General features: G+C 35.9%; 1 protein-coding gene across 3 annotated transcripts in view; it reads left to right on the forward strand.

Annotated features, from left to right (window-relative positions):
* The window catches only part of LOC108338018 (calcium-transporting ATPase 9, plasma membrane-type), a 29,860-nt gene extending 10,439 nt beyond the window's left edge, over window positions 1-19,421 (forward strand). For all 3 annotated transcript variants that reach the window (XM_052879973.1, XM_052879972.1, XM_052879971.1), the window contains exons 3-35: window positions 5,054-5,355; window positions 6,253-6,369; window positions 6,453-6,492; window positions 7,172-7,287; window positions 7,374-7,505; window positions 7,606-7,695; window positions 8,270-8,339; window positions 8,582-8,652; window positions 8,750-8,833; window positions 8,917-8,994; window positions 9,073-9,144; window positions 9,881-9,964; window positions 10,073-10,155; window positions 10,260-10,368; window positions 10,450-10,505; window positions 10,626-10,668; window positions 10,749-10,832; window positions 11,649-11,786; window positions 12,118-12,183; window positions 12,293-12,391; window positions 12,584-12,694; window positions 13,055-13,222; window positions 13,456-13,515; window positions 13,654-13,818; window positions 14,051-14,167; window positions 15,118-15,216; window positions 15,536-15,673; window positions 16,682-16,782; window positions 17,337-17,382; window positions 17,463-17,594; window positions 18,402-18,509; window positions 18,604-18,695; window positions 18,945-19,421. In XM_052879973.1, the coding sequence (XP_052735933.1) occupies window positions 5,125-5,355; window positions 6,253-6,369; window positions 6,453-6,492; window positions 7,172-7,287; window positions 7,374-7,505; window positions 7,606-7,695; window positions 8,270-8,339; window positions 8,582-8,652; window positions 8,750-8,833; window positions 8,917-8,994; window positions 9,073-9,144; window positions 9,881-9,964; window positions 10,073-10,155; window positions 10,260-10,368; window positions 10,450-10,505; window positions 10,626-10,668; window positions 10,749-10,832; window positions 11,649-11,786; window positions 12,118-12,183; window positions 12,293-12,391; window positions 12,584-12,694; window positions 13,055-13,222; window positions 13,456-13,515; window positions 13,654-13,818; window positions 14,051-14,167; window positions 15,118-15,216; window positions 15,536-15,673; window positions 16,682-16,782; window positions 17,337-17,382; window positions 17,463-17,594; window positions 18,402-18,509; window positions 18,604-18,695; window positions 18,945-19,056 (3,312 nt within the window). In that variant the 5' untranslated portion in view covers window positions 5,054-5,124 and the 3' untranslated portion in view covers window positions 19,057-19,421. The remainder of the gene's footprint in view (window positions 1-5,053; window positions 5,356-6,252; window positions 6,370-6,452; window positions 6,493-7,171; window positions 7,288-7,373; window positions 7,506-7,605; window positions 7,696-8,269; window positions 8,340-8,581; window positions 8,653-8,749; window positions 8,834-8,916; window positions 8,995-9,072; window positions 9,145-9,880; window positions 9,965-10,072; window positions 10,156-10,259; window positions 10,369-10,449; window positions 10,506-10,625; window positions 10,669-10,748; window positions 10,833-11,648; window positions 11,787-12,117; window positions 12,184-12,292; window positions 12,392-12,583; window positions 12,695-13,054; window positions 13,223-13,455; window positions 13,516-13,653; window positions 13,819-14,050; window positions 14,168-15,117; window positions 15,217-15,535; window positions 15,674-16,681; window positions 16,783-17,336; window positions 17,383-17,462; window positions 17,595-18,401; window positions 18,510-18,603; window positions 18,696-18,944) is intronic.
* The last annotated feature ends 2,195 nt before the right edge of the window (window positions 19,422-21,616 follow it).

Raw genomic sequence — 21,616 nt, forward strand, 5'->3', positions numbered from 1 at the left:
CGCTGACAATTGAATGTCGAGCGTTGAAGCCGAACGACTGACTGAGTGGACGCTCGCTGACAATTGAATGTCGAGCGTTGAAGCCGAACGACTGACTGAGTGGACGCTCGCTGACAATTGAATGTCGAGCGTTGAGGCCGAACGACTGACTAAGTGGACGCTCGCTGAAAATTGAATGTTGAGTGTATTGATAATGCTTTGTGCGACAGTGGGAGTGTATCCTGATCAGACTGGGTGTTCAAGGGTGAACATCGGCCAGTGGGAGTGTATCCCGATCAGACTGGGTGTTCAAGGGTGAACATCGGCCAGTGGGAGTGTATCCTGATCAGACTGGGTGTTCAAGGGTGAACATCGGCCAGTGGGAGTGTATCCCGATCAGACTGGGTGTTCAAGGGTGAACATCGGCCAGTGGGAGTGTATCCCGATCGGACTGGGTGTTCAAGGGTGAACATCGGCCAGTGGCGATCAGACTGGGTGTTCAAGGGTGAACATCGGCCAGTGGGATTGCTTCAGGATGATCGGCTTTCAAGTGTCCGCTTTTATGTACAAGATATGTTTATCTGCACTGTAAGAAATAATATTAAGCATATAGGTGAGACTGTTTGGTCAAGTTGCAAACCTGGCGGCTGGACGATTTGAGGCCGAGCGTCAAAGAGATGAAGTGATCGAATGCTTCCTGCGGAAATATGCGAACGCTAATGAAGTGATTGGCCGAACGGTTCCAGCTAAGATGCCGAACGCTAATGAGGCCGAATGTGGGAGCGCTCCTCTTGCAGAATGGTCGAGCGGTAGAGACCGACCGTGAGGATGAGCGGTTGAAAGCGAAGGGATGCCGAACTGTCTCCCATTGATTGTTTTGACGCTCGTACACACTGATTGTCGAGCGTTCGATTCTGAACGTCGAGGCCGAACTTTGGCTGTTTGGATACTCGTACCACTGATTGTCGAGCGTTCGAGCAGGAACGTCGAGGACGACCGTCGAGCGCGCGAACGGGAACGTCGACTCCGAACGTTGGCTGTTGGGCGCTCGCACACACTGATTGTCGAGCGTGCGAGCAGTAACGTCGAGGCAGAACGTCGAGCGTTCGAGCAGGAACGTCGAGGCCGAACGTTGGCTGTTGGGCGCTCGCACACACTGATTGTCGAGCGTGCGAGCAGGAACGTCGAGGCAGAACGTTGGCTGTTGGGCGCTCGCACACACTGATTGTCGAGCGTGCGAGCAGGAACGTCGAGGCCGAACGTCGAGCGTGCGAGCAGGAACGTCGAGGCCGAACGTCGAGCGTAGGAGCAGGAACGTCGAGGCCGAATGTTCCGAACGTTGGCTGTTGGGCGCTTGCACACACTGATTGTCGAGCGTGCGAGCTGGAAAGTCGAGGCCGAATGCGGGAGCGCTCGTATTGACGAATGGTCGAGTGGTAGTGGCCGAACGTTGATAATAAGCAAAGTGATGAACCCTCTAGGCTGCACTTTGATGATCACGCGAAGGGACGAACGCTCTATGCAAAGCTTATGCCGAACGCTTGGAACCGAACGTCAATGGTGAGCGAAGTTGTTGGCCGAACGCTATTGAAACGAATGGCCGAATGGTTGAGGCGATGGATGGCCGAACGTTGGTGACGGAGTGAAGGAACGTTGATGACCGGTGGAGAGGCCATGGATGGCCGAGCGGTGGTGACGGAGTGAACGAACGTTGAGGATGGAGTGGACGAACATTGGTGACCGAGTGGACGAACGTCGGGATTTGTTTGAACGTTCGTCCCATTGCTTGCCGAGCGGCCTAAACCGAGTGGAGTGTCGAGCGATGTTTGGACGTTCGTTGACATGAGTTGGCGAGCGCTTCTTGAACGCTCGTTGAAATGGTAGGACGAGCGGTCGTTGAAATGGATGGACGAGCGCTCGTTGAAATGGATTGGTGAACGCTCGTTCACATATTGATTGTCGAGCGTTCGTCTACGTAGGCGAGGCCGAGCGATCTACTCTTTGAACGCTCGTCAACATTGATTGTCGAGCGTTAGAATTCAATGGTCGAGGCCGAACGGCCGATTGCTTGAACGCTCGTTCACAGTGATTTTTCGAGCGCTCAAGTGGGATGTAAGGCCGACTGTTTTGACGCTCGTATATAGTGACTGTCGAGCGTCCCCGAAGTCGAAAGTCGAGGTCGAACGCTGGAGTATTTGAGGAATAGAAGTTGGGTTGGATGACGTGGAGGCCAAACTGAATGACGCGTGGGTGGAGCGAGTCTTGCGGAAGACGTGGAGAATGGGTCTCCCTAGAATCCCTTCTGCCCAAAAAACCCTAGAATCAGCCCTATTGCGGAGCGGCTGATCCTGAGGCTGCCGCGATCCGAGGTGATCGAAGACAATGGAGTCCCCAGGCTTGGGATGAACTGGCGGCTTTGCAGTGGCATTCTGATGGCGACGGCCCTGATGTGGTTGTCGCTTGAGCCGCACCTGATGGAGTTTGGACATGACGGAGGTGCCACCGCTGCGATACCGGAGAGGATAAGAGTGCGACAGTGACTCTTGAATCACGACGGTGATGCGTGGTCTGGACTGAGCCCGGTTTGGGGTTTTTCTGTTCTCAGTCTCGATTCTGATCTTGGGGTTCTCGATTTCTGATGGCGAGGACAGCGACGCTGTGATTGGAAGGGACGGCGGCGACATGGAGTTTTGGGTTTAGGGTTCCTGTTCTTCTCCGATTTCTGATGTAATTGGGAAATGAGGAATTTCTGGTGTGCCTCTGTATCCTTAAATTCTAAGGAGATTGACGGAAGGGTGTTCCAGTAGACGTGGGTGTTGTTTGGTGAGGAAGAAGATGAAGGCCTGGAGATGGTGATGACGGCATAGGTGCATGATTGCTGATGGAAGATGAGTTTGGTGGCTTCTGTTACGAGACCCGCATGAGGGGTTCGAGATTCTGAAGTAAAGAATCTCTCGAAGGCTTCGTTGATGAGGAGACTTGAAACGTGGCTGATAAAGTTGATGATGCGACGAGAAGAAATGTGTATGCGAGGAATACTGACGCGTGCCAAGTGCTGCTGGATGGAGGAGAGGTGAGTATACGGATGAGCGAGATTCAAAGAGGCAGTGGAAGAAGTTTCCTCTCATTTGTCCACCATCGTTGAGGGAGGTGAATGATGAATTTAAGCATGTTTTTGTACTGGATCTGACCCACAAAGGGGAGTGATTTCGTTGATGTCTACTGACATCAATGGCTCACGGGGGAAGGAGGAGAGAAACCCGATGGAGGCGTCATTTGATCTGGTAGTGACAATGATGTCAATGGCTCGAGGAGGGGAATCTTGGTGGCGATGCCGCGATTTGATGGAGTAGCTCTATTCGAAGGAGTGATTCATTGAGGCCGAGGCTCCTCTTGTGGCTTCTTTGGGTTGGCCCTCGGCCCCACGGTGGGCGCCAAAATGTTTCAGTGTACATTTTCCTGTGTGTCTCTGTTGCTCCTGGATGTCTGGGATGCTTGCATTTCTTCAACTGTTGTCCTTCGTATTCACCAAAAGAGGGGGAGGTACCTGCAAAGATACTCCGACGTTCAAGTCAGATATGAGTTATGGAGCTGAAGCTCAGAAGAGAGTAATTGGATACTGCTCTGAAGTATTATTCAGGATCTCTAGAGCATAAAGAGAACGTACCTGGACTTGGGTCCTGTCACTGTATTTATAAAGAATAAAAATAACCACCTTACCTAAAAGTGTGGTTAGTGGCTTTGACTGATATTTTAACTGTCTAAAATATCTAAAATATTTATGTTATTACATAAATATCCTTACTACATAACACATGTAGAGTTGTTATTTAAGTCCTACTTCATGGACTTATTATTCTGATTCTCTTTAAAACTAGTTCTTATTTTTCTGATTAACCCGATAGGAAGTTTTTTATTTCCAACCCTTACAATCTTACGTATCGTGGGTTTGGATTAGGATTGAGTTAATCTTTTAAAACTAAATTAATTTATTTTTAATATATTTTTAATTACTTTTTTTTTTATTTTTTTAATACCTGTCTAATATTTTTTAAATTTCGAATGATATTTTTATAATATATTTTTTTAAATATCTATATATAATTTTTTGTAGTTTTATTTTATTATTTTAAAAGGTTAAAAGTGTAATATAGGTTAAGTTTATTTAAGTTTAGAAATAAGATAATTTTAAAAAAGAAAAATATTTAAAATAAATCATTTTTTATAAGTTTAGAAATTATTTATATTTAGATTTGTAAAAGCACATTATTTTAATTCTTTTTTTTAAACTTTTATGAATTTATTTTTATAGACTATTTAAAAAAATTATATATAAATAAGTTTTTAACTTATTTTTAATTTTGATATTTAAAATATAATAAACGTGTTTCAGTTTAAAAAAATGATTTTTTCTAAAAGACATCTATAAAAAATATTAAATAAGTTATTATTTTTAATAAATCATGTTTACATAAGTATATTAAAATTGAATAAAATACACAAATTTTTTAAAAATAAAAAATAAAAAATAAAATATTAATATAATGATATTATTTGATTCAGAAAACGATGACCAGTGGATAGATTAAAATATAATATATTAATATGTTAAATTAATTAGATTTTTTTTAAATATTATTAAAAATATATTATCAACAATAAAATAGATGATTTATGAATATTTGAAAACTTTTTCAATAAATGATATTTTTAGTTCTGTGACTTTTTTTGGATTGCGGCTAGGACCAAATTATAAGAAATGTAATTTGACAATTATTGACATCTCAGTTACAGAGTGAACATATGCGTGTGGCGATTAATCTGTTTGGAACTTGTTATTTTTAGAAAAAATAACAAGAGCAAGGAAGGGTATTATTATTGTCCATAAAAAGATAACAAACTCTAGCGACACTGTAGCATGGCCACACAATAGCACTGGGCGCAGAATGCATTCATAATTTTGTTATTTTGACCAATAATATATTTTCCTTTTGAATTATTTTATTATTATTACTGATTATTATTTTCTTTTTGTTGACGTTTTGGTTGGAATTGATGCGTGTCTGTGGTCCAGCCCTTTGCATTTCCCACGCAGTGAGCATTTGAAATCGCTGTTGTGGTTTGGAGGACGCAAAGGCAGCAACCATGACCATGAACGGCCACGGCCACCATACCGTAAACATCGGTAACAGCAACAACAACCCTAACGACGACGACGACGAGACCAACGTCTTCCATCCTTCCTCCTCTTCCGCTGACGGCGACAACAACAGCAACCACCGTGAAGATGACGACGAAGAACTCGTGGATCCCGACGATCCTTTCGACATTACTCATACGAAGAACGCCTCGCACGACACGCTTCGCCGTTGGAGAGTAATCATTCTCTTTCTATATCATAATCTCTGTTATTCTGCTCTGCATTTTCACCTATGTTTTCCCATGCATCAATCAGTTCAATCGTGCGCGTTTATTCACAGCATAAATCAACGCTCATTTATGTTTATATAAGTTAATATAGTAGTACGTGTAAATGTATAGATATACGTCAAGTCGAGAATGAGAAATTTGTATGATTGGCGTAGTTGAAGTGTGTTCCACACACGTTTGTGTTTGAATAGTAGGATGCACGGCTTTCGATGCATCTCAATGTGACTGAATGGAATTTGTGGATTGGTGTGGAATGTGGTTTTTAACGGGGATACAGACGGAGATTGATGTCAATTTTGAATTCAGAAAAGAAGGAAGGACATGTTTCTTTTTAGAATAAAGTACTTTCAAAGTCTTTTAACTGAAATCTAAACAGGACTCGTCGGGACTCTTCTCAAATCAAACTCAATATTGTAATGTATGTTTTGTTCAAAAATTAAAATAAGGAAAAAATCCAAACAAAATGTGTACTAATAATTATTATTTTGATTATTATTAAAATAAAAAATTGAAAGAATGAAAACTCTAGGATTCTTCTTTGGTGCAAGCTGAAGGGTTAGCTTTCAGATTTAATTGATCATATTCAAAACGGCTAATTGAGATATTCTTTAAGCAATTGTGGACAGCATCAAACTATTCTCTTGTCATATTTAAATGAACGTAGAAATTGCTGTTTTTTTTTTCCTAATCGTATTTGTGGAGAATTTACCAATTGGTGCCAGCTATGCAACTATTTTCAAATCTGGATTGTGGTTTAAGCTAGTCTAATTTTGACGAGGAGGATTAGTGTGGCAGTGTATCTGCTTTTGCCAGGCATCTAACTGAAGTGTCATCCGTTTACAGCAAGCAGCGCTCGTGCTCAATGCGTCCAGGCGTTTTAGATATACTTTGGACTTGAAAAAGGAAGAAGAGAAAGAGCAAAAGAAACACTTGATTAGAGCCCATGCACAAGTCATAAGAGTAATATTCGAGACGACAAACTTGAACTAGTTAATTACTTCTATGTATCTTTTACTTTTCTAATCTGTGTTATTGTTTATTAGGCAGCTCTGCTTTTCAGATTGGCCGGGGAACGTGAACTAGGTAAACTTACTAATTCTTTCCTCTTCATTTTATAATGATTCTGATGACTGTCATCATTGCTTAACATAAACTTTAGGAAATAAAGTTTTTGATTTGACATTATCCTACCACCACTAACACAGAATTAACATATCACATATTTGTGGCAATGGTAAGTTTGTAATGTAAATGTAGATACCAATAGAAAGTAATCAGAGTGGTAAACTATTGCACAAAATCTGAAAAAGAGAAACAGTTTGGCATTGATGCTGTCGGTTTTCAGTAAGGTACTACACAAGAATCTAGTGGCAAACTATTGATAATGGTTGGAAAATCATTAAAATATTTGTTTTTGTCCATTTAAATTTTCTGATGTATCTGCTAAGCTTACACAGAAAATTTAACCGGCGAAAGTAATACTTTCGGCTATAACTGTTCCAACGTGAATTGCCTTTCAATATCTAGTCCAACTTGGATTTCATTATTCATTATTTTTAAATTAATCTGTATTTTGTAGCGTGAATCCTGGTTGAAGCCTTCGATTAATAATCGGCTTTTGGAATGTTCAAGCTTTGTTTTTTGTGAACTATAATAACAAATGCGCAAACTTCACGTGCTCAAAGATGATTACATTTCGACTTGCAAACTTCATTTTTAGTTACTTATTATGGTCTTTCAATTTATATTTTGAATCATCCAGTGATAAGTACAGCAGTGTCACCCCCAACTCCAGCTGGTGATTATGATATCGGGCTCGAACAACTTGTTTCCATGTCTAAGGATCAGAATACTTCTGCTTTTCAGCAATATGGAGGGGCAAGTCAAAAACATTTTGTTTGGTTGCTTATAGAAATGTTGAAGTTATGTGCTTTGCTAACACAATCTAGTGATATCTTATCCAGATTGGAGGCTTATCAAATTTAATAAAATCTAATCCGGATAAAGGTATTAGTGGAGATGATGCTGATCTGTTAAAAAGGAAAAATGCATTTGGAACTAATACATATCCTCGAAAAAAAGGAAGAAGTTTCTGGGTATGTTCTTGATGACCTTATCACTCTACACATATTTTTCTAAAACTATAATTGATGAGTTAATTGTGATACTAGCATTAATTCTCTGTGATTGTTTCAGAGGTTTTTATGGGAAGCTTGGCAAGATCTGACTCTCATAATATTGATAATAGCTGCTGCGGTGTCATTGGTACTCGGAATAAAAACAGAGGTGCAATCATCTCTCATAATTGCTAATATATTTCATACTTATGTTTACCGAACCGCTGGGCTTTTTCCTTTCTTTGTAGAAGATATATTTCAAAAAATACTAAGATGAACCAACGGGGTTGAATTTGATTTGAATAATTTCTTTGATATGGGGAATTAAAATAAATGTGATGTTTTAATCCAAAATTAAAATAAAAGTGTAATGCTAGGTTTTTCTGGAAATATATATTTCAGAGTTATCGTTGGCCTGCATCATTAACTTTTATATTATTAATACTTGAGTACATCATACAGGATAAAATAAAATGAAATCACCATGTCCCATTTACATACAGTTAATATTCACTTCATGATGCCTTATGGTGTTTTCTGACATTGCTAAATTTTAACAGTTTACCCTTTGCGTTTTATTTTGGGACCCCTCTGTTCTATTTATATGCCTGTTGATACATGGTGCCTGGTATTGAATCTTGTGATTATTCATGTTAGTTGAATATATTTGTTTGCTATTTTCTATGAATTGACAAAGGCACCTTTCTCGAAAGTTTATCCTTCCCATTATTTGTAATTGATAGGGTTTGGCTGAAGGATGGTATGATGGGGGAAGCATTGCTTTTGCAGTTTTGCTTGTCATTGTAGTTACAGGTATTGCTTATTGCATATATTATATAATTTTTTTATATAAATAATCAATGAAATTTCCTTCCATCAAAATATCTATCCATGTTTATAGGGGAGATATGTTGAGATTTGGCGCGTGATCAAAGTTATATGTTTCCTTTGGACTATTTATACTTTTTCTGGAATATTAGTCACTCTACTACAAGCTGTATCAATTTATTTCGAATACTGACTTTATGCTAATGCTTTTCCTTTTTGTCTATCAGCTGTCAGCGATTATAGGCAATCTCTGCAGTTTCAGAATTTGAATTCAGAAAAACAAAACATACAATTGGAGGTGTGTAACATTGTATTAGTTGAACGTAATGTGTAAGATTCTATTATTCGAACTTAACACTGGGCAACTAAATTTTGTTGTTTCGAACTTGTTACAGGTTATTAGAGGTGGGAGAACAATTAAAATGTCGATATTTGATATTGTTGTTGGTGATGTCGTACCCCTTAAAATAGGAGATCAGGTGAGTTTGTATGGTAGTTTTGAGTTTTTCTGGACATTGAGTAGTTTTCTTTGTTCACTGATTATGCTGTATGCCATACTCAGGTTCCTGCTGATGGAGTATTAATCACGGGCCATTCACTTTCAATTGATGAATCCAGTATGACTGGTGAAAGCAAGATTGTATGTTTTATTTACTTTAATTGATCAGATTTTTGGTTATTAATTCTTATGACTTTTAATGAAATTAGTGTTGTGTAGGTTCATAAGGATCACAAATCACCATTTTTGATGTCTGGTTGCAAAGTAGCGGATGGAGTTGGTGTTATGCTGGTATGCATGATATTTTATTATCTTATGCTTTTGTTAATATGAAAAATGCTATATGGTGAAACAACTCACAGAAAGAAAAATTAAAACAGTTAGTTGCATTTTCGAACATTTACCTTTCAATCTTGCTTCACTCTCTCTCTCCCCCCATGATTGGTTCACTGTTTTTCATAAGAAATTTCTTAATAAAATATATAGCATTGTTGACAAAAAATTATTTAGGGTTCTGAATTCTTTTAGTGCATAAAGCTCTCTGGCTTATGAAGTTTGTTATATCATGCTTCTAGGCACAAAATTAGATGTTCATGTACATAGGGGATCCATTCCCATGTACTATATTCTTGATTGTTTATACATTCAATCAATTAAAATATTTTGAACTGGATCACTTAATGCTATCTCTTTCATATTGGAAATGTGAAATTATTTTTTCATTTGTAATAATAAACTGTCTTTACTATACTAATTTTTTGATGAATTATTCTTTTTAATTATTAATTATAATAATAATTACACGTGTCTTTCTAATGCTATGAATTTGATTCTTTGAACCATTATTTTTGTTGAATTTTTATTATCATTCTGGTCTTCATTGTCGTGAACTGGCGTTCTTCTTCTCCATGCACAAGTGCCCAAAATACTCCTGTGTTGTTATGCTTGTAGTGATCTTTAAGGAAATAAATCAATTATACAGAATGCCACCACCAGAAGTCACATTTTAGACTGACATTCGTTGTAGGTTACTGGCGTTGGTATTAATACCGAATGGGGATTGTTGATGGCAAGTATCTCAGAGGACAATGGAGAAGAAACTCCGTTACAGGTTCCCCCTATTCCATCCAAACCAAAAAAAGGAAGGCTGTTGCTTTAGCTGTAGCTTAATGGAAACATAGATGTTAAAAGTGTGATTACTTTATTTGATATGTAATAGGTACGCTTGAATGGAGTAGCAACCTTTATTGGTGTAGTTGGGCTTAGTGTAGCTGTTTTAGTGCTTGCCGTCCTCTTGGGCAGGTAATCTAGAATTGCTCTATATTTTTTTTCTTTTTTTATGTTGTAACTCATGAAACCGTTTTTATACCTTTTTGAAATGCTATATTTTGACTCTGAAATTGTAGATACTTTTCCGGCCATACCAAAGATGTAGATGGACAAGTTGAATTTGTCGCCGGAAAGACTAGTGCCAGCAATGTAGTAGATGCGGTCATCAAAATTTTTACCATTGCAGTAAGTGCGAGTTTTGAAATATTTTACATATTTTTTATTTTTTTATTTTTAGTAGTTTATCACCAAATGCATGCCGTGCAGGTCACAATTGTGGTTGTTGCAGTGCCTGAAGGTCTACCTCTGGCTGTTACCTTAACGTAAGTACAGGTGCCAAGGTTATTTCATATTTTCATTATGCAACACAGATATGGCCAAAACTGGGCCACTGATACTGTTTGCTTCTAATCTGGGTAACTCCTGTGCCACTTTCACACTAGCTTGGCATACTCAATGCGGAAAATGATGGCTGACAAGGCCTTGGTAAGTACCTTTTTCCTCATCAGTCTTTTATGTTATTTTTAGTTGTAAAATATCATCTCTGACGACCAAAAATTGTGCAGGTTAGGCGGCTATCCGCCTGTGAAACTATGGGCTCTGCCACAACAATTTGCAGTGATAAGACAGGAACATTGACCTTAAATCAGGTGAGTTTCATTATATGAGGCTTGGACAATCTAGAGGGAATTATGACTACAGCTTTTAATTTATGTATAATCTATAACAATAATAAAGACGATATCCCATTTTGATTTGCACATTTGTTTTAGCCTATTATTTTATGCTTTAACCGTAGAGTATAAATCCGCATTTTCTCAATTTCTGTTCAATCTCATCCCTCTTCTGTTTTATGTTGTATTGAAAAGAATGTTATTCTAAAGACCAAAAATGCTGACAAAGGTAGGTCATGACTCGTCATTTTGCTAGTTTACAATTCTGCAAATGAATAAAAGCTTATTGAGTTATCAAGCTATTTAATTTCCCTTCCCTTAATGTAGGCAGTTTTGGGCTCACACAACAAATTAGAAATTACCCTTAATTTGCTTGTCACTCTATTGTTGAATAAAATTTTGGTAGTTTTCAGTATAACTTCATAAAGATGAATACCCAATGATGCTTTCGAGTTGATGAAGCAAAATGGCTTCATTTCCATTTTCGTTCTCAAATAATCGGCTTCTGTATGGATGGGAGAAAGATACCTCGTATTTTAAGGATAATGAGGAGACGTATAGAAAATAAACTCGGAACAAATGTCGCTTAATGACTGGATTTAGTAGTTTGATAGACCCGTTGTGTATCTGTTCATATTTTTATAGTAGTCATAGACATTGTCTATTTAGTAAGTTTTACAATTTGTTAAAAACCTTCTATCTTGCCCATTATGCTATCTCCAATTCATCTTACTTTTCTTCATTTAATTTAAATACTTGAATTACTATGATGTTTACTTTATGACTTTACAGATGACTGTAGTGGAGGCATATGTTGGGAGCACAAAAGTAAATCCACCAGACGACTCATCAAAGTTGAATCCAAAAGCTTTGTCTCTGATAAATGAGGGCATTGCACAGAATACAACCGGAAATGTTTTTGTTCCCAAGGTTTTCCTTTTGTTCATGATTTTAACAATTGTAGCTAGAATCCCCTTTTATGAGTTGCTGTGCTAAATTAACTCAAGGGTTTGTTCATGGTCTTGATTGGATTTTTATTTAGGAGGAAGAGTACTTTGTTAATTGGTTTTCTATTTACGGGTATGAGATTACGTTGGTCTTGTTGTCGATGTTAGTAGCATAAAAACTAATAGAAAAATCTTTATTAACCTATTATCTTCCTCTTTAAATGTCACTACCATCGTTCTAACTTTATGAACATTTCGGATTACTATTTCTTGTGCCTAAAGAATTAAATTTGTTGCTGTATTTCATTTGGTAGGACGGTGGAGAGACAGAGGTGTCTGGATCTCCTACAGAAAAGGCAATTCTTTCATGGGCATTAAAGGTAGTGCCCGTACTGATTTTTTTTTTGTGTATTATTTTTTTCTTGATCACTCCCCCCACCCTCCTTCTAATCTGTTGATTTTGAAGATGATCTAATTTGAATTTGGCAGCTGGGAATGAATTTTGATGTTACCAGATCAAATTCAAAAGTTCTCCATGTGTTCCCCTTCAATTCTGAGAAAAAGCGAGGTGGTGTTGCTTTGAAGCTGGTAATCATTTGACAAAAATATTTACTGATGCACCTTCTCTCATTTGGAGCAATCTTTGAACTAGCTCAAGATATTTATTCATCCATGTGTTTCAATTCGTAACATGCATGGTTGCATTTTTTTTTCATTTACATTAATTTTCTATCGTCTTTTCTATGCCAATCAGATATACTTATGCAATTTTCTTGTTAGGGGGGTTCTGAAGTACATATACATTGGAAAGGAGCTGCAGAGATAGTTCTAGGAGCATGCACTCAATATCTTGATTCAGATGGTCAAATGCAATCCATTGAAGAGAAGAAGGTTAGTAAATGTAGTTTGAAGTCCTAGAGAGTTTACTTTTCTCCAAAAAAAAAGTCCTAGAGAGTTTTCCCGATGGAATGAAATTCATTTAGTTAAACATTTGAGATGTAATTTCTTTTGGTTTTTAAACTATCAGAAATGAAGGAAAAATGCATGGACTAAGGTTACCACCATATCTCTTTTTTCTTATCAATGTGATTATAGTGTCATTTGAAATTACTCTGATGTAGAATAAAGCAATTATATAATATGGTAATATAGCCCCTGACCATTTCTGCAAAATTATCACAACTGAGAGCAGGTGACCATTTTTTGGCAATTTCCTAACTATTTTGTATCTATTTTAAAATCCCTTTGCAGGCTTTTTTCAGGCAATCTATTGATGACATGGCTGCTCGCAGCTTGCGTTGTGTAGCTATTGCATACAGGTCATATGAACTGGACAAAGTTCCATCTAGTGAGCAGGACTTAGACCAATGGTCCTTACCGGAACATGAGCTTGTTTTGCTTGCTATTGTTGGAATAAAGGTAAACTGCAAGGGTAGATTTCTTGGTTCATTGTCGTAACTTTTGACACGTCTCATAACTGCCATTTTATGTACAATTGAGTCTTTCATTCTGGCATAATTCATTCATATTCTTAAACCCCAAACCCTATTATTTGTTGCTGAGGTTAGAGATTGCTTGGTCCTTATCTCGTTCAAATTACCCTGCAATCCTTTATTCTTTATTGTTATGTTAAAACTAATCTGTATCTCCAGGATCCTTGTCGCCCTGGTGTCAAAGATGCTGTAAAACTGTGCTCTGATGCCGGTGTTAAGGTAATGAGTTTTACGTTTGTTGGTTATGGTTTAGGCGTGCTGTCATATTGTTTGTAATTTTTGGCTTTACTATGGCAAGGGTGTTACCCCAAAATGTAACATGGGAACCCAACACATTCTGTCGTTTCAAATTTACAGGTACGCATGGTTACCGGGGACAACCTCCAAACAGCTAAGGCAATAGCTTTGGAGTGTGGAATACTGGCTTCAAGTGAAGAAGCCGTTGAGCCAACTATAATTGAAGGAAAGAAATTCCGTGAACTATCTGAAAAGGAAAGAGAAGATTGTGCCAAGAAAATAACTGTATGTTTCTTTCTTTATGATTTCTACTTCTATTTTTCGTGTATTCACTTTTTTGGGTGGATGTTGTGATTTTTTTGTTATATGCATTATCTGATATTGATAGATGGATTTTTTTGTCGTCCATTTTTAATCTTGTACAAGGAAATGCTGTTCATGTTAAGAACTCTAGCCAATTATTACATCCGACTTAGTTATGTAATTTTTTTCTGACTATTAAAATGAATAATTATAGGTCATGGGGAGGTCTTCTCCTAATGACAAGCTTTTGCTTGTGCAAGCCCTACGTAAAGGAGGGGAAGTTGTTGCTGTCACAGGAGACGGCACCAATGATGCTCCTGCACTTCATGAGGTCTGTCTAATTCTTTGGATGCATCCCTTTGACTGAAAATCATATTTATTTCAATGTGAACACATTTGAACATGTCATGGAGCATCCGTATATGATTGGCATGACTTGCATAAACTTTTCTCATTAAAATTGTTCTGATAGACATGAAGTTCTGCGTACTTCGTTCTTTAGTAGGGAGTTGTTCTAATGTATTCACGTAGGATTGTAGTTGCAGTTGAATGCCAAAAGCCTGGTGAATGTCAAAAGTTTACTGCGATCAACACCATTCCGGATGTAACAATAATTACTAACTTTTGGAATACAAATGCAATCAGTGGTGATTTTAGATATTCTTTCTATGAACAAAAACCTTTTTCTATCATGATGCCAATAGCTGTTGCCTTCTAATAGTACATTCTAAAAATAAACCAGCTTAATGTGTTTGAATAACATTTGAAAAGTTGAAGTGGGGAGGAAGAAATGAAAAGAGATGGAGAAAAAGCCAGTCTCATTGTGTGCTTTTTAAGGAAATATTAAGGGCTGTTTAGTTTAATAAAATGTTTTCTTCTTTCATTTCTTGATTTCACAAATAGTTTTTTTGCATATATTTGATAACAAAATTAACTACTAAGTGAAAAAGAGTTGACCTCTTCGGTAATTTTTTATGAAAAAGGAAGTAAAAACAGAAAATGTTTTCTAAAACTGAGAATGCCATTATTTGTCAGCAAAGTGTTTTTCTCCGCAAGACCAGTAAATTGAATGTATTTCTTTCTCTTTTTTTGGCCTTAAATTTAATGCATTTCTAGCAACAGATTTGTTGCAATTAACATAGAGATGCCTTGGGTAATTCCTGTGTAATAGTTTTCTTCGTGCTTGCTGTGCCTCCGTTTCTTATTATTAAAATAATTCCTGTTAACTAAAAAAAAACCTTGTTATAGTTAATCTCGTGCTTTACTATTTTGTATTTTTAGGCAGACATTGGTCTTTCTATGGGCATCCAAGGAACTGAAGTTGCAAAAGAAAGTTCAGATATTATAATCCTAGATGATAACTTTGCATCAGTAGTAAAGGTTGGTGTTCTCTTTAATATATTCACAGGCTTCGTTATGGTACTGTCTTATTTTTCCCGCGACTTTGCCTAGTAATTACTTAATAGATTCTAGAGAAAGTTATTTCTTTTTCGTTTGCCTTTATTTTGTTTTGTTAGGCTTTTATTTTGAAGTTTTCCTTTTTGACCCTTCCGACTTAAACCAAGTGGCTATGAATTTAGCATGGCTGAGAAACAAGCAATTTTGTTACTTAAGGAGTGGTTTTTTGCACCATGATACTGGTGTCCAATAGATTGGTCATCCTATAATTGTGTATGAGTCTATATCATTCTTTGTGCAGGTTGTCCGCTGGGGGCGCTCTGTATATGCAAATATTCAAAAATTTATTCAGTTCCAGCTTACAGTTAATGTTGCTGCTCTTGTAATAAATGTTGTGGCAGCCATAACTTCTGGTGATGTTCCTCTAAATGCAGTACAAGTACGTATCTCCTCATCTCTCTTTTTTAGCACCTACATTTACACCCTAATACTCTGCTTGGATGAGGTGTCAAACAGAGAGGGAAAGAAAAAGAAAATAATACAGGTGTATAAATTGAAGGAAAATCAAACAGAAAAGAGATGTTGTTTGGACAAAATAAAAATCAGAAGAAATGAAGAAAATTTTCTGTGCTTGTTTGAATGAAAGATAAAGTGTGAAAAAGTAGAGGCATGGTATAAAAAATTCTTTTACACTAATTAAAATAATTAAATATTACTTAAAAATGTAAATTTTAATTATAGAATTTTTTCTTAATATAAGATTATTCATTGCTTTTTGTAAAAAATAAAAAAAAAATGCGGACCTATTAAAGCGGAAAGAAGGTGAAAAATAATAGGCAATCCAATCAGATTTCGACCGCAGCCTAAATCTTGAGGCAATGAAATTGTGGGCCCTTCTTTATCTTGTCAATTATAAACAAGCTTTCCTGATTTTCCTTAATTTATTGTAATCTAATATTTGTAAGATGTACTACCAAGCGGATTGAGCTTGCTTCAAAGGTATTGTTTTGGATGGGCTGCCAAACCGCGATGATGAGTAGAAGTAGCTTATTCCTTTTTGTTTAGTTCAGCACTCACCTTTGTGAATTATATTTCTCATGGGTTTAGTGTTTGTCATTAAGAAATAAGATTGAGAATTACGTACAAAAGCAGATTAGATGCATGTTTAAATTAAACTTTGAAAATATAAGTTTGCTTTAAAGTATGTCGATAAAATATTTAATTGGATACTAACAATCAAAAATACTTTTACTTATCTTTTTTTTTGTAAGTATACAAACTAAAAGTATTTTTACTTTAAAAAAAGCAACTCATTTGTTGTCTCTGACCAAAAGTTTTGCTCCAAATGTACGTTTGACGTTCCCTAAGCAGATCCCAAATATCCTAAAATCGTCGTCAATGAAAAATGGTGTAATTTTGGTTTTGATGTACATGCTCTTGGGTGCAGCTTTTGTGGGTCAACCTTATCATGGATACACTTGGGGCGCTTGCACTGGCTACTGAACCGCCAACAGACAGCCTAATGCGCAGATCACCAGTTGGCCGAAGGTTTGGAATGATTGGCTTTCTCATTCAGCAGTTTAATATTTTTAGTACTCTATAACTGCGCAGATCTGGCATATAAACGCCCATGCACATATACATGTCTATCACTTGATGCTGGCACGGTCTATAGGAACAGGTTGTCTGATTTTCTGATGCATAATTTCAACGAGAACGGCATAACATACTGTTGGTTTTGAGTCACGTTCTACAATTGTTTTTACGATGATGTTTTCATTTTTCAATTTAATTTAAATTTCATGTAAAAATCTATTTTCTGCTGTAACATAAGGATAAAATGGAAGAGGACAAAGTACGGCGTAGCACTTCAGAGGATAAAGTGCACTTCTAATTAATTAGAATTGCCATAAATTAAATTAAATACATAAATGACGAGAATGATATAAGATTAACTCAACAGAACTGGAAAGTGTGGCAATAATTTAATAAAACTTGTGGCATTGTTGAAGTTTGAGGCCCTTGCGTGCTGTTGTAGATGGATCTATTTGGTTTGAAGTTAAAATACACGTTTTGACTATGATCTTACGTTTGGCTTTCAGAGAACCTCTTATAACAAATATCATGTGGAGAAACCTGATTGTACAGGTAAATTAGATCAGTTTATTCTATGTAGAGACTTATTAATTTAGGTCCTATTATCTAATGGCTATTATTTATTATCGTAGGCTGTCTATCAAATCACAGTTCTTCTCGTTCTTAACTTCCATGGTGAAAGTATTCTACCCAAACAAGATACTAGAGCTGATTCCTTTCAAGTAAAGAATACTTTAATTTTCAACGCGTTCGTCCTGTGCCAAGTAAGTGATTTGAAATATGTAAATTTGATATATTACGCAAGTCTGTCTCTGAAGAATCACTGTTTTACCCCTTTCTTTTCCTTTTATATATTTTATCCTTTGCTTGTTGATTTTTTCCGTTGTTGATGGACTGAACCCCTTTATTCTCGTTAGTTAATCTGCGATCTTTTGTAATTTCACTTTCAAAGAAAAGGATTGTTTTTATTTGTGATTTTAGAATTTCAAGATGGTATTAAATACTAATTTTTCAATTATATCCTTATAGAAAAAAGAGAAAAATATTATGTAAAATTTCAAAGTTATAAACAAGAGAGATAGATAACATACCAAAAGATTACAAATAATTTTAGTAAAACCGAAGAGATGAATTACTTGTTGAATTTGTTATAATCTCAAATGTCCGATAGTGAAAAGAAGGGTGTACTAGAAAACTATTGATGTTCTAGTATTTTTTTCTTTTCAAAAGATTAATGTTTTACAAAATTCAAGTTTCATAATTTTTTTTCACGCATACCCTTAATTAAAATAATTAGATTAAACTGGACTTCCAATCTTTTTGAAAAGTAATTCAATAATGATTTTAGATAAATATGTTAAACTTTCAGTTCGTTTGCAGAAAGAAACCAAGTGTCATGTTCAATTATTGAATGTGTAGAACAGTAGAGTGATGTTTTTAAATCCACTTTACCCTTCATCGCATTTTGAAAGCGAATTGCAACTATAAAAGTACTATACTGATGGGAAGATGTTTTAATTTACTAATTCGGCCAATTCTTATGAAACAATTTTAATTGTTTCAAATTACAGTTATTCAATGAATTCAATGCTCGGAAACCCGAGGAAATGAATGTTTTCCGTGGGGTGACAAAGAACAAACTTTTCATGGGAATTGTTGGAGCAACCTTTATACTTCAGGTGAATAATCATCTCTGCTCTATTGTGTTCTTAATTATTATTATTATTATTTCTTAACATTTGTTTGCCTTCTCACTCTACTTCAAATTGTTAGATAATCATCATCGAGTTCCTTGGAAAGTTCACCTCAACAGTGAGGCTTGATTGGAAGCTGTGGCTTGCTTCTCTTGTTATTGGCTTTGTCAGGTTAGTTAACTCATCTGCATTGGCATTTGATAACAACGGTTCTTGGAGTGCCAATGAATCATGCATTCTCGCTCTTTGGTCATTGCTCACATCTCAAGACCTCTGTGTGCTTCATTTTACAACACTACCACTATTATTGAATTCCTTCTGTAAACATATTTTAGCTTCGCTGTATGTATGATTCAAACAGAAGCTTCTGCATTTTGCAACAAATCTTATCTCATAGTTATTGCTTTTGCCATCTTCCAGCTGGCCCCTTGCTATAGCTGGAAAATTCATTCCAGTTCCAAAAACACCATTGGCTCGTTACTTCAAGAAGCCACTAAGGAGATTAAGAAGGTCTAGATCTCGTGCTGCATAATAGGCACCGGTTCCTGCAAGGGATAACTAGCAATTCATATTAAGCTAACTTCACAACAACTACAATATACAGTATATTATAACTACATATTGCTGAATCAACCTTCTAGAATTCCAATGTAATGTATATTTACTAATAAATCCCGAAGGGGTTTAAGCATAAAGCAATCATTACGTTATTCCTTTTACTTCTAACTTCATTTCACTTTTTTAAGTTTTTGGTTCAAATGTACATTGTAACATCTCTAGATACTGTTAGAGTTGCCTCTATAAACAATATCAAACTGACTTTATAGCAATGGAGACATTCGATTCCGCAAACAGAGAAAGTAAATAATAGCTTATTTTGGGCTTTTAGCCAGTTCATATACGTTTTGTTGTTTAGTATCTTCTATACAAATTTTTACAATGCGAAAAATGACCGACTAATCGAGTTAATGTTCCTCCAATTATTACCATTCCTTTACAGGACTGTCATAATATTAGTGTTTTTTTTGTTTCATCTACTAGTTGTACTGTCATGCAACGGACGGGATTTAATGAAGTGCAATAGACGTGTTTTTAGAGATAAATAGTGAATAAATTTCTTTATATAAGATTTGTGACCAATTTATTGAGGAAAAGGTTAATTATTAGAAACTTATAAATGAAGACATGATATGATATAAAAATGTAAGAACTTTCCGTTTCATGAAATTTAGCACACTGTCTATATATATAATATATGAAGATCATAATGAGGTCAAGCCATATGCATTTCAATATTTAAAGATTGGAATCAAATATATATAATAAATGGAAGAACAAAAGTTGAATAAATGATTATGACAAAAATATATGCACATGGTCCCTTCTAAAGGTTTTCAAATATTTCTTTATAAACAACGTTACTCTTGACTTTGTTATCATCATCCAAAATGAGTATCTTAATTTTTTTTTCACTCTTGATACTCATACGTATAATTGTCCATGTGTAAAAATTCGATGTGGAAAATAAAGTTCAACTTTACATAGAGATTATCCTTAACTCTTGTTTATTGTCATTGCAAAACACAAACATATAAGGAATTGTCTTAGCTGAAACTTGAAAGGTAATCTTAAACTAAAAGATATCAAATCCATTATTGGGATGAAAATTTTATCACCAATGTTTTTGTCAGTGATTACCATAACAAATATAACAATTTTATCCAAATCAGTTACTTGCAACCTTGTATCGCCACACAAACAATTTCCATGGTCAATATTTCTAAAGAGTATGATCGATACACCCACTTTCAACTTAAGTGTATGATTAGAAATCCCTGAACATTTAATATCATTCAAGAATTACGTTGTAAACCACTTAGCCTGTACCTTTTCATCTTCATTAGATTGACAAGGTGTGTCATCACTTAAATAAGTTTCTTATTAATCAGGTATAAGAGATAGAATGAAATCATTGGCTTTTTCTACATACTCAACTGTAGGACATGCATTGCAACATCATTACAGAAATTATGATTGATCATATCATTCAATAACTTTGGATGAACAAAATCCACTAAAGACTCTAATCATGAACCATTGTTTTTAATTAGTAAATCTTTTGGTATTTCAATATTGTCTTCACCATTTTCATTCAAATCCATTTTTTCATTATCAATTTGTAAAATCCAGTAAGCAAATTCTTTTATATCATTGACATGGCCAATTGTAATTCTAATCCTTAATCTCATGTTTTATCAGAGCTTAAGAATTTTCCAGTGTCTCCATAACTCAAAATAGTTTATTGCACTTTCCAAAATGTCATATCTTGAAGTCTTCAGGCAGAATTTGTCTTAAATCACCTCCCAAAACAACAAATTTTCAACCAAATGGTTTATGAGAATTTTGTTCCTTTTTGGCTCTCATAATATCTCTCAAAGTTTTATCAAATGCTTCAAAACAAAATCGATTTATCATTGGGGCTCCATCCTATATAAACACCCACACCCACTCCCACTCCCACACACACTCTCCCCCTCCCCTTTCCTCTCTCTCTCTCTACTTGACCTTTAACACAAATCATACATTTTCATCTCAATTTATTTTCAAATACCACCATTTATCACATAAAAAGCATTCAATCCCAATTATTTATTGAAAAATAACAATATAGTGAAAACCAACAATTTTTAACCGCTAAAATAATTTAAAACAGAATTTTCAAAATTTTGAAACATTGCTTAGCCTAGACTTGGGTCTTGCTTGCCTAGCTAGAGGTCATGCTCCCAATGAGAAACCTTTAAAAGTCTTATCATAACAACTTGTCAAGCGAGAAAATTGTCTTGTCTAATGATCCAATCACTAGAAGAGGCTTGCCCCAAAACTTCATTCACCTAATGATCAATCCTTTCTGAGCTCTCATGATTTCCACAAAGTTAATTTTTGTGCACTGAGATATTGCTCACCTAACAAACTAAAACATTAAGAGTGTTGTTTAAAGGCTCACTCAATGATTTATTTTGGTTTGTCCAGTGAGAAATGAGATATGAGCTCTCGGTATTTTCAAAAAATTTATTTCACTCAGCAAGAGGATG

This window comes from Vigna angularis, chromosome 7 (genome assembly GCF_016808095.1).
Source record: "Vigna angularis cultivar LongXiaoDou No.4 chromosome 7, ASM1680809v1, whole genome shotgun sequence".
NCBI classification, from domain to species: domain Eukaryota; kingdom Viridiplantae; phylum Streptophyta; class Magnoliopsida; order Fabales; family Fabaceae; genus Vigna; species Vigna angularis.